Consider the following 13,347-nt stretch of genomic DNA (forward strand, 5'->3'; position numbering starts at 1 on the left):
TTCTCTAGACCTCTCTATTCCAAGCTGTCTTTCTCCTGAGCTCTCTGGTCTTTTTTTTTTTTTTTTTTTTTTTTTTTTTTTTTTTTTTTTTTTTTTTTTGAGACGGAGTTTCGCTCTTGTTAACCCAGGCTGGAGTGCAATGGCACGATCTCGGCTCACCGCAACCTCCGCCTCCTGGGTTCAGGCAATTCTCCTGCCTCAGCCTCCTGAGTAGCTGGGATTACAGGCACACGCCACCATGCCCAGCTAATTTTTTGTATTTTTAGTAGAGACGGGGTTTCACCATGTTGACCAGGATGGTCTCGATCTCTTGACCTCGTGATCCACCCGCCTCGGCCTCCCAAAGTGCTGGGATTACAGGCTTGAGCCACCGCGCCCGGTGAGCTCTCTGGTCTTATAAGGCCGCAATCCCCAGTGATAAACCAGCCCAAGAGTGAGCTGGAGAAGCACAAATGTCCCCATTGAAAAGGACCTTAGCAATAAACTCCTCTGGTCCTCTTTCTTAGCACAGGGCCTTTTAGTAATTTTTTTAAGAATAGCTAAAAACCTAGATCCTTAGAAATGGGTTTTATCAGTTCTCCATTTACCAGCACCAATGGAAGGAATATAATGATATTACAACCTTACAGAATCTCACATAACAGCAATAGCATTTTCTCAGCTATCTGGTAGAACTACAAAACATTTTCATGAGAGCCCTACTACTTGGTCTTCTAACCTCCATTCAAACAGGGATCTCATTATTTCAGAGGGCAAAGAGTCCATTTTTAAACAACTCTATGTATTTGAAAATTTATCTTAAGATAAATTGAAACCTGATTCCTCGTAATTTTTCTAACCAGGGGTCTCGTTCTGACTTCTGGATAAATATAGAATAAGTCCTCTTATTCATTTTATCTGTCACTCTCTAGGTATTTAAAGACTGTTCTTAGGGCTTTTTTTTTTTTTCCCCTCAGTAAAACATTCTCCATTTATTTAACTTTTTGTTGTTGTTTTTTAGACAGAGTCTCGCTCCATTGCCCAGTCTGGAGTGGAATTGTGAGATCCTGGCTCACTACAACCTCCGCCTCCTGGGTTCAAGTGATTCTTCCTGCCTCAGCCTCCTGAGTAGCTAGGATTGCATGCATTTGCCATCATGCCCAGCTAATTTTTGTATTATTTTTATTTCATTTTATTTTTTAGTAGAAATGGGGTTTCACCATGTTGGCCAGGCTGGCCTTTAACTCCTGACCTCAGGAGATCTGCCAGCCTCAGCTTCCCAAAGCACTTGGATTACAGGCGTGAGCCATCGCATCTGGCCTATTTAACTGTTTTTAAGAAGTTATTTCCAGAACTTTTATCCATCACTCTGTTTTGGAATATATTCCATTTTGTCAATTTCTCTTTTGAAGTGTTATTTTGGAATTAAGTGCATTACTCTAGTTGTGGTTTTTCCAGAAAAACAAACAAACAAACAAGCAAACAAAAACAAAAAAAAAGACATTACATCTTTTAAAATAAATAACATATTTCTAATATTTCAGCTCAAGCTATTGTTAGTGTCTTAGATACTCTTAACTTACTGTTGATTCATATTATGCATCTGATGAAGCAAAACCCTTAAAACATATACATATATATATATATATTTTGAGCTGGAGTCTCGCTCTATTACTGAGGCTGGAGTACAGTGGTGCAATCTCGACTTACTGCAACCCTGCCATACTCGAATGGCTTCCTTTACCTTCACACAGAAATCCTGTGCAGGATGCCTGGTCCCTTTGAACATCGTTGTTCAAATAGTTCTCATGTCTCAGCCTCCTGAGTTGCTGGGACTATAGGCTCATGCCGCCAAAGCAGGCTAATTTTTTTTTCTTTAGTAGATACAGTATTTCACCATTGGTCAGGCTGGTCTCTAACTTTTGACCTCGGGTAATCCACCTGTCTTGGCCTCCCTTAAAACACACTCTAATGTTATTTCTAGCAACAGTGTATCAAAATTCAGTTGAGGCCCCTACAAGTCACCCACTCATGTTGCTATTTGGCTGTATCTATTTCACCCACTCATGTTGCTATTTGGCTGTATCTATTTGTATGATTATTTTCTTCTGTTTAGTTCGATATTAAGATTTTGCATGCATTAAATTTCTTCTTATTAAGTTTGGTTCACTGCTCCATGCTCAGATAATTTTAATCCCTTAGTATGCATTTAATATATTTAATATTCTCCCTCGCTTCTTGCCCTCTGGGAATGTTGTAAGTGTGCGATTTTATGTTGCCACTCAAGACATGGGCACAAATGTTGATTAGGCAACTGTCTGATAACTACGAGTCAAGTAAACACACAGCAGCAGTTGCTAAAAGGTGAACAGATAATTATGACACAATGTCAGCCATCTCTGACAAAGGAAGTAAAGGGAACGGAGGGGAGTTTCAGGGGTGGAAAATAAGAAGGTTCTCTGAAGGAAGTGAGACATAAGCAGTGGTCAAGAGAGGAGTCAGTTGTCCACGTGGAAAAGAAGGTGGAGAGAAATGCTTCAGGCAAGTGAGAAGGATACGTGAAGACTGAGGCAAGAGAGTGCACAGCTGCTTAAGAAACTGAAAGATGATGGCTGAAATGTACTACTGGGAGCCATGGTAGAACAGTAAGGAGGAGCCTGCTCATCATGTGAGGCTTGGAGACCATGTGAAGGAGTTTGGGTTTTAATTGCATGGTGGATCCAATGAAGAATCTGAAACAGCAAACTGGCATAATTAGATGTTTATATATACATATATACATATATATATATATATATATATATATGGACTGCTTCAGGTGGCAGAGTGGAAAAGGGGTGGGATGGGGTGATGCTGGAAGCTGAAGTCAGTTAGGAAGCTGTTGCAGTGTTCTGGGTGAGGGTCCACGTGAGTTTAATCTGTATGCAGGAGATGAAGGCACTGCTTCTCTGGCACTCCTAGATTTGCCTTCTCTATTTGTACCCTCCCTCCCTGCATGATAAAGTGCCCCTGAAATGAGTTCTGACTTGGCTTCCCAAGTAGCTCTACCTATAAGGCAAAATAAAGCTGGAGAGGGAGAAATAGTCAAGTATTTCTTTGATATCATTGGCATTTCTCATCCATCCTAGTTGTCATTGCAAATGAAAACCTGGTTTTTCACCTTTACATCCCAGCCTAGTGTACCTGGTTAAACACACTGGGGTCCGTTGTGGGGAAATGGGGGAGGGATGGGGGTGGGGAGGTGGGAAGAGATAGCATGGGGAGAAATGACAGATACAGGTGAGGGGAAGGAAGGCAGCAAACCACACTGTCATGTGTGTACCTATGCAACAACCCTGCATATTCTTCACATGTACCCCAAAACCAAAAATGCAATAAAAAAAAATAAAAAAATAAAGTCTAATGAGACTGGTTAGAGTCTGTCCATCATGGCATAGTGCTAGTTTTAGGGAAGATTGACAGGTATTGGAAGAATCAGAGCTCCATGGTTAAACCAGTGTGGAAAATTGCTGCCCTAACCAAAGATGATTGGGATTCTTTTCTTAAGAATTCATGTGAGACTTTAATATGCTGATGTGCACCACAGACATCCTAGAGGAGCACTGGTTTCCAAATGTAAATGACTATGCGAACTTTGTTCATTGGAGATCTGCATTTTTCAGACTGTGTTTTTGGAAATGCTTCACTTCAGTTTTCTTAACTTTAATACGGGAATGAAGTACCTATCTTACAAGTGGCTGACACCTAGTATATTCTCAATAAATATTTATTATTATTATTACTATTATTATGAGAAGTAGAATAGCATAGTAAGAGCATAGACTGTGGAGCTAGGCTGCCTGGATTCAAATTCCAACTTTCACTTACGGTCTTTGTGACCCTAGGCAAGTTACATAAATGTCCTGTGCCTCGGTTTCCTCATCTGCAAAATGAAGTTGGTGTGAGGTACAATGAGAAAATGCACTGAGTGCTCTATCACAGGGCCTGGTACATGGTAAATGCACAGAAACTGATGACAATAATAATCATAATAGCACTGAGCATTTCTATGCGCCCTTAGGATCAAACATGAAGAAGTTAGGTATCTGAGAAGGCATGGTAGGAGCCTGGAACCTGAGCAATGGAGGCCACAGGTAAAGAAGGTCCCTCGGAAGATTTTTAGCAGTGGCCTTCCAACCTTCCCAGGGAAGCATGCCCTTTTATATTCCTTGTCTTCCGAGCAGAGAGGCTTGCTTTTTCTTTCCCGAATTTCCACAGGTGAAGAGGGAGCTTTTCTCCTCTTAATTCTCAGAAAATACATCTTTCTTTAAAAAGTATTATTAATCTCTTCATATTATCTTTATATAGGTGACTTTTTTAGCCATGAGATTACAATCCCCTTGAAGACTGTATTATCTTGCTGTGGTGCCTGTGGCAATGCGCAAAAATGCCACAGCAAATGTGCCTCCTTTCATTTGAACGCCTTTTACTTGAAAATTCGGAGCTTGGAGTTGATGATTCATTTCAAAATAAATTATCTTATTCACCATAGGATTAACCATAGTGTCCTTTAAATGTCATTTATCCGACCGTTTTATTCTCAAAATATGCTAGTTTCAGGATATATATATATAGTTGAAGGTATGATGTGGGAATTTATAGCGTAAGACCTCCAGATCAGCAGTTTTGCTTCACACTGGAATAAAATACACTGTCTTTCCAGCCTGCTTATACTATGATCACAAAGGGTGAGAAAAAGGATGCTGATTAATGCCTTTGAGAATAGAAAACCTAAGCCAAAAAAAAAGACAAAACCCCAACTCACGGGTTTATAGTTTTCTCATAATGAAAACAAATACATATGTTTGTTTATATATAATATATAAAAACATATAGATCGTTTATATCTATTATATATAATATATACTGTTCACATACTTCATAAACAAATATGTTTGTATATAATAGCTATATATTACATATATTATATGCATATATTGGTTATATATTATATATTAATTATATCTTTATATATTATATGTTTATATATAATAGATATAAACAAACAAATATAGATATTTGTTTACATATATTTGTTTGTTTTCACTATAAAAAACTATAAACCCATGAGTTTGGTTTTTAAAAATATATTGTTTATATATAATATATAATTTATATATACTATTTACATACTGTTTATAGATTATATATAAGCAAACTATATATATAAAGTTATGTGTGTATACATATACATATTTATATAAAGTTATATATATATAAAACAAAATTTATTTCATTGTCCATGAGTCAGCCACCCACAATTCAATCAAGTATTTGGTTCTTATAACAGCTGATGATATAAATTGTTTTAAATTATATCATCTTATATCGATATACTTTTGACACTTGATTCTAACCATGATGTTTTTAACATGTTATTTTTTCTACGTGACCTTTTCATTCTCTGTTGCAGTATCACTTTAACAAGCAAATGCCTCAGGAAAAACACAAAATCACAGTGGTACTCTAAGTGGGGAAAAACTAAGGCAATAATAAATAAAACTTTCCTGTATAATGTCTTAACAGTTCATCTTAAAATGATTTTTAAAAAGAAAGACATTTCATAAAAAAAAAATAAAACTTGGCTCAGAAATGGAAGATTAAAAGCTACACAGAAAGGTTGAGAGTTTAAAGAAATAATGTTCTGGACCATAGTTAAACAGAAAAGACATGAAGAACCCTAATGGATTGTCCCAAGTATTGGGGATAGAGGTGAGGTCCCCAATACCACTGACGAAACAAAATTTATTTCATTACCCATGAGTCAGCCACCCACAGGTCAGCCAAGTATTTGGTTCTTACAACAGCTGATAATATCAAGGACTCTGAAGATGATTGTCATAAAATATGGACATAGACATAAAAATATCATAGTTCATTCCATTGTCCATTTTGCCTAGGAAATGTCCCTTCCCATGGAGCGTGTTCTAGCAAGCATTGATTAAACCAACATATTGATTTGTGCTTTGTTTATTGGCTTAACAAGACAGTTTAGATGGAAAAAGCTTTATCATCATCCAGGCTCCATTTGCCACAAACAGGAAATGAATTTGCTTCCTCTGTCTAAGCCTAGTTCCTGGCAAAATGGAACAGTTCATTGCTAAGCCACTTTTTTTTTTTTTCCTTTCTTTGTTTTTTGAGATACTGTAGCTAGAAACTTGGCAGCTCGCCATTTCAAAGTGACAGCTTTCAAAATGTCTACCTAACACAATTTAGCCTAATTCCAAACACACCGGAAAACGGACAGCTAAAGAAAAGAAAAAACATCTCCGGAGGAGCAGCTGCCTCCCTGTCCTCCTCCTCTTCCCCTAATATGAAAAGAAATGTAGATTATTGTCTCCCTAGGTTGTAAAATATTCTTCAGAGCATGATTATACCTGTCACAGATGGGATCTTGAAATAAATGTTTAGACTTATATTCTAGGAATTCCCTAGCAAACTGAATTCTCCCTGCAATTTTTGGTGATATTATTACTAAACTATAAGCATAAATGCTATCCATGAGAAACTGGTTTATTTATTTAAAAGCAACAGGAAAAAGAACTCTTTCTCACATTTCTTTTGGACATCCAGAATTTTAACATATCCTTAATTAGAATGATTAGAAACATTTTCTTAAGTGGCTTAATTGACAAAGCGTTGCTATTAATATCTCCTGGAGCCTGTAATGTTGAAGGATTGCTCAGGTGCTCAGAGGAAGCTGGAGCAACAGAAATGAGACCCATACCTCCAGGGCCTAAAATCCCACTGGTCTATTCCTCTTGTAGCTTGGAATATCTCCACAGCTTCTAAATGTATTTACTGCTCTCCCTTTTCTCCTTACCACTTTGTAAACCATAATTCTGATTATGTATTCTGCTAATTAGAATACCTCTCAAGTCTCCCATTGTCTGCAGGATGAAAAAAAAGATCCCCAAGGCCTGTCGTGCTATGACAGCTGCCATCTTTTCCCAGGCTTATAACTTCTCTTTTGTCTTTTAGTCACCGCTTGCTTGGCATATACTGTTCCCTCTACTGCAAATGCTTTTCCACGTGCTCGCCTGTCAGGAACGCTCTCAATCATCCTCTAAGTTTGAGCTTCGATATCCTTGCATCAGGAAGCTCTCCTCACCCCGTTCACCACTAGACATTGATTTTTGTTATTTTACTACAATTTGCATAAATCGTAGTCACAGTCTTTATTACACTGAATTGCAATAATCTTTTATTTATTTTGTCTTCTAGACTGAGAGTTTCTTGAGGCCAGAGACTGACTTATTCAACTTTATGTCCCAAGGGAAAGCCTGGAGCAGCTCCTGACACATATGTGAAAACCAGTGTATATTTTTCCCGGAACTGAATGAAAGGATGAATTTCTGCTGGATAATGGCATTTCTCAGTCATACACTGAATGCCTCTTAATCTCTCATCAAGCTTCAATCCAGAGAGGTTTACTCTGCACAAAGAGGAGATTGATCATTAATTGGTTGATTTAATTCTAACAAGGACTGGTGGGAAGGAAGAGATTCTCGGAAAGGTATAAGACCCCATTACCCTGAAAACTACGAGAACCCAACTACATTTGATTTTTTAATAGAGCCAGCCTTGCTTTCCAGTTTTAATTCAATACATTAGAACTGCCAAATAATGATTCCAATTGCTGCTACAAATGGTCACCTATTGTTAACAAGATAGAACCAAACTAGACCAACGACATAAGATTGTCTTCTGGAATGTTACATTTCCAGCTACACACAACTTTTCACACCAGGAGGGCAGTGGAGAGATTTTTCAGAAACACCAGCTAAGCCTGAAGAATGGGCTATTAGAAGTGGATACAAATCCAAATCTAAGGAGATCATCTCAGTACCTTTCCTGGCTACAACTGAATTCAAAGGGTGACATTAAGGATGCCTAAAATCATGCCAAGACGTCAAATACTACCAGCGACTGTCTGGTCCCACCTCTGGGATTTCGGTGTCCACCTGAAATACTTCATTTTTTTTCTTGAATATCATGGTACGTATGGGAGGAAACTTACATGAATTTACACATTTTAAAATACAGATTTTACCAAAATAATTCTTAACCAAATGTTACCAAAGCCATGACTTAAGGGTATTATACACGCTCAGTATACCTATAGAACATTGTATATATCACACGCAGTGATGGGCAGGACTGCTACAGAACTACTAGAAATGAAAAACCTACCATTTCCCCCCTTTTCCTCTTCTTGCCTCTCTGCATTTGTCAGTCAGTATTACAAAAGCAGATAGCTAAAGGGAAGAGTGGCCACCGAAAAAAATGGAGACGCGAGTTTAACTTGGGGCTGGTGTTTGTGGAGCCAAAGTCATCTCTGCAGATTGGTGATCACAGACCCAAGGCCTCTTAGAGGCCACTAGTGGCCACTGGGTGAACTGCATGAAGATGGCATTTCAAAAACGAATAACTATGCCTTCCGAGGTTTAGTCGCTTAGCAAATTTCGTCCCTTAGTGACTTGGGGAAAACTTGATATACTGCCAGAAAATCTGCTTTTAGAACAATTAAACATAAGATGTGAAATGCAAAGGGTAATCAGGAGAAAGACCTCCCTGTTCAGATGGTTTGTGTGCTGATATATATACAGTTTTTTCCTGTCCTACCTCATCTGGGACTTGCTGTCATGATTCTGGGCTTCAGAAACCCTATCCCCAGAGCATGTAACACTTATCTTGTCTGCGTGAAAAATATTAAATAAATGCATATGTATGAAATCTGGAGAGCATTATTAATAATAAATTATAATGCCACTAGAGCTGTAAGTCATTCATTTCACAAGTGATTGACTGTTTCGTTAATTGTACAGTCATTGGACATTCACACTCCTATGCCAGCGCCTCCAGTGAATATCCCAGAGTGTCACTTGGATTGTGGACACATATGACTGCCAAGTAAATGATGACTGATTTTTCACAATAATTCAGTCATGCTGCCCCCCGCCTCTGCCTCCAGAAATAAACAAAAGCAGTAATCCCAGATTTTTTTTTTTAAATTGACCTGCCTGCACAAGTTCTCTGGCAGTTTTAATGTCTTACTAGCAACATTTTGTTCACATGTCAGATTTATGGGGGCTGCAGGTCATGCATATTTTCTAGGAACAAGTACCCCCTGGAGTGTTTTCCTGACCTTGCTGGGGTATGATAAGTTGTACATTTCAAATCAATGGACACTTACTGATCATGCGCTGTGGGTCAGACATGATCACAGACACTGCTCACTAGATGCTCATGACATCTGTGAAGTAGTCATTGCTTCCATTTTGCTTATGGGGAAACTGAGGTTTGGGCACCTATATGACTTTCCCAGAATAATAGCAAGAAGTGGTGGATGTGGAACAGGAAGCCAGGTCTTCCACCTCTGCGCTCTGCTCCCCTGCACTGCCTTTGTAGAGATTCACGGTTTTCCCCACCAATCCTGGCAAAGGTGGCTGTGTCATGACTCTTTACGTGGCAAGGGTGGCTGTGTCATTACTTCCTGTGTTCTTACTGCCCACTTCTTCCATTGTCTGCACCCCCTTTCCAGAGGCCCAGAGTCTTTTCTGCCACAGGGGAATTTGGCTAGAAGACGGAATACACAAAGGTAACCTGCTTAATAATTTGATGTCTGCAGGCTTTCCAATTTTATTTGCATTCTTAAAGAAAAAGACCAGCAGATTGGGCAAGAAGTAAATACCAACTGCTTATCTTGGGCCTCTATTTCCTAACCTATAACATGGGGATGGGGATTCGTTGAGTAGCAAGTCCTCTTAGTCTCAGTTCTATGGTTGCCAGGACTACAAGTTTGTCTTAGCTCCTCAAACTCTACCACCTGACTGAACCTCTTTTCCCAAACTTGGATGGCACTGGATACCTCTCCGATTTCACTATTTGATATCAAATCATCTAGACGTGAGAGTAACGCAATAACACCAGTATGCAACACCTGGGCGGGTGTCTGGCTGGCTGGATAAACTGCATTGCCCCTTTCCCTTTGGTATCTGGAGAGCTGCATCAGTCTGGGCTTTCATGCATTGGTCTCCCTCTAACTGATCAATCACACAGCTCTAGCATGCCTGTGCTCACCTATCCCAGCAAATGGGTGTTTATCCCCAGTCAAACCCAGCACAAAACACCCTTAGGAGTAAAATAGGATTTTGGTGCATGAATGCTGTTAACAAAAAAGGCTCCCCACTCAATGCCATTTGGGGACATGAGTCTGAATGTCCCTGCCATGGCCCAGGGGAATGATATCTGTATCAACAAACCAGTGCTGGCACCTGGACCTTGTCACCGCTGACGGGGCTGAGAGGAGGTCAGCTGCTGGCTGCTGTACCCTGAGCAGATTTCTAGGGATCAGGCAGAGGCAAGAGGCTGGGGAAGCAGCTTGCCTTGCCAGCTCACCAGGCTGCTCTGGAGAGAAATCGAGGGCTTCCATCTCTATTACTGTCAGAGTCTGGCACTTCTCCCCGGCTCTGAAATTCACAGCAATGGATGGAGGAGGGAGAAGAAAGGAGGTGCAAGCCAGACAATCAAAACAGCCACAATATTTTGGAAGTGGAATATTCCAGCTAGAGAAAATTCTCTAACGCATTGAGCAGTAGGGCTGGAAGAGACCCTAGCTAATCCAGCACCCTGGTTTTGTGGAGGAAATAGTTGAGAGGCAGAAAGACAAAGCAACTTCTCTGAGGTTACAAGGTCAGTAAGGGGCAGAACTGGAACAAGGATCTGAGTCTCTAGTGCTTTCACCACTTAAAGCTTTTGCTTCCGTCCTTTATAAAACCAGAGATTGGCAGGGGGCTTCCTTTTGTGGGAACCCCAGTGCAGACGGAGGATGTTTACCTGCAGGGAAGAGGGGCCAGGGCCGGCTGTGCCTGGACCCAGAGTGGTGGGGAGGGGGCGTATGCTCCTACCTTCCATGTTGACGCCCCGGGGCACCAGGCTGTGAATCTCCTCTGTGGGCAGGTCATCCTCCTCTGCATTGGAGTTGTTGGGTGGCACTGCTCTCCTGCCTCCAAAGGAGGAGATCCTGGAGGTTTCTGACATTCTTGGCTTTACAAGGTCCTTCAGCAAAAAAAAAAAAAAAAAAAAAAAAGGAAGGAAGGAAAGAGAGAGAGAGAAGAGAGAGAAAGAAAGAAAGACAATAGAAAAGGCATGTAAAATAAGTAACATTTGAGACAAGGATTCCAAAATGAAAAAACAGACATATCTGTGTGTGATAGCACTTGAGCAACACATTTGGAGGTTTGCAAAAATAAAAAAAAACTGATACGTGGCAGCAAGGATTAGTCTAATGATGGAATACAGCTCCCCAAGGATCTCAGGGAGATTTTGTGTATGCCAAAAGATGTAGGAAGCAGAAGAAAAAGGGTTTATTTAAAGAAATTTAAAAAATTAAAAGATTTTTGAGACTCACTCTCCATAATCCTAATAGCAACATCTTTGCAAGAAATGTTTCCTGTTATATGCATGTGCCGTGTCTGTGTTCATTTCACAGAGATTTATGAGATCATAAGTCACTTTTAAGAAGAAACTCGCACAAGCATGTTCAGATAAATGTTGTCTTCTAAAGCGTTCACATTTGCAATTTAATTTAACCAATATTTATTGAGGGCCTATGGCATGCCAGGCTGTGATCTAGGAACATGGGATGCATCAGATCTGCATTTTGCTCTGATAGATTACAGTCTGGTAGGGTTAGGGTGGAGCCCAACAAGAGCCATAAGTAAATCCAGTTATGGATGAGGAGGTAGGAACTGCTTTGAAAACAGAACCACGTGGAGGAGGAGAAGGAGGTGGAGAGGTTAGGGATGCCACGTTAAATAGGGCTATCAGTAGGCTTAAGAAGTCAGGGTTGCTGACATTCCCCATGCCCCAAGCCTGCCTCCGTTTCCCTTGGACTTTGTGCAGGCACTGAGCCAGTTTAAACAGCACACACCTGACGGTCAGCGCCCAGTAAGTACTTGTTGACCAACTGACCAAATAAAGGGGGACTTTGTTTCTGGGCCCAATGAGGGTTCCCCCTTGATCCCCTGGATTACAGTCATGACTCCTGGCAACTTGGTTATTTTCAAAAACCAGGCACACTCCCGAGATGAACAGTCCCCATTAGAGAGGCCACCAGAGGAGAGAGACGGTTCCAGAGACATGTGGAGCACTAGCAACGTGCTAGAGAAAAGACAAGCACGCCTAAGGTGTGTGGTCTGAGAAGGAGACGAGAGTGTTTGCATGCACAAGGTGTGAACAGGTACCCATGAATATCGACAAATATATTTACCATCACTGGTGAGCTGAACTGGGAAGGGAGGGAGAAGCGAGAACAAGGGTTACTGACGGAGGCCAGAGAAAGCCGTCATCTGGTGGGAAATAGCGGAGGTAGGCTGTGGCACTGCTGGGGTGCAGAACAGTGCGGCTCGCTGTCGGGAGACACGCTGCTGAGGGGGAGAACTGGGGAGCCCCAGAGCGGCAGGTACACGCCTGGCTGGGGGAGTGCGGCGGGCTGGAGCCCTCGCTTCTGGGCGGGTTTGGGCAGAAGTGGCTCAAATTCAGCTCCAAATTGGGATGGGGAAGGCGTTGCGCAGGAGTCGGGGGAGCCAAGCCGGAGGGGTTCCAGCCACCGAGCAGGCCGTTCTCCCTTGGCCCCACTCCCCCCACCTTTTGTGTTCTAGCTCCATAATCTGCTCCCCTGAGGAAAGGGGGCTTGTCCCTCTGGGAAGCACCCCGAACTCCCCCATCCCCACTTGGTGGCCTTCTTAGCAAGCAGCGCCTTCAGGAGAGCTGCGTGGAGTCTAGCTGAAGTCTAGCTCAGAAGCAGCGCTGGGCAGGTGCGGAGTCGGGGGCAGAAAGCCAGGATTGGGCAGGTGGGGCTGCCTGCGCCCCCGCGCCACAGGTCCGGAGCAGCCGCCTGCGGGTTTGCGGTGGAGGTGGACGCAGCGGGCCCCTGGACAGGGTGCGGGGACAGCGGCTTACCTGCGGCTTACCTCCCCTCCAGAGGTGCCCTCGCGTGGGCTTGCTCTGTACGCCCCGGGGACTTCCTCAAAAGGACACAGGAAAGACAAGAAAGTTGGCTCTTAAATAACTTCCTAAGAGGAGCCCTCACCCTCCTCCCCTGTCCCACGGGGTTTTCTCCTCCCCCTTCTCGACAGCTGGAGTCAGCAGCCGAGCTCTGAGGACTTTCCATTTACTTCATCCTGGCCTGTTACCCCGGCAGGTGCCCCCTCCTCTCCCACCTATCCCTCTTACTCCCAGTTTCCCATTCCTCCTTCTCCTCCCCATCTCCACCCTAGTTCTGCGCGCACACACACGCACACACACACCCCTCTGGTTGCTGGG

At 42.1% G+C, this 13,347-nt stretch overlaps 1 protein-coding gene across 2 annotated transcripts in view; it reads right to left on the reverse strand.

Annotated features, from left to right (window-relative positions):
* Positions 1-13,072, reverse strand: part of F13A1 (coagulation factor XIII A chain) — a 173,931-nt gene extending 160,859 nt beyond the window's left edge. Inside the window, exons 1-2 of one of the 2 annotated variants that reach the window (XM_010338078.3) lie at positions 12,996-13,072; positions 10,929-11,079 (exon numbers count right to left, since the gene is read on the reverse strand). In XM_010338078.3, the coding sequence (XP_010336380.1) occupies positions 10,929-11,061 (133 nt within the window). In that variant the 5' untranslated portion in view covers positions 11,062-11,079; positions 12,996-13,072. Of the gene's footprint in view, positions 1-10,928; positions 11,080-12,984 lie in introns of both variants that reach the window. The other variant, XM_010338077.3, reaches the window with a different exon arrangement.
* Positions 13,073-13,347: the final 275 nt, after the last annotated feature.

This window comes from Saimiri boliviensis, chromosome 4 (assembly GCF_048565385.1).
Source record: "Saimiri boliviensis isolate mSaiBol1 chromosome 4, mSaiBol1.pri, whole genome shotgun sequence".
Lineage (NCBI taxonomy): Eukaryota > Metazoa > Chordata > Mammalia > Primates > Cebidae > Saimiri > Saimiri boliviensis.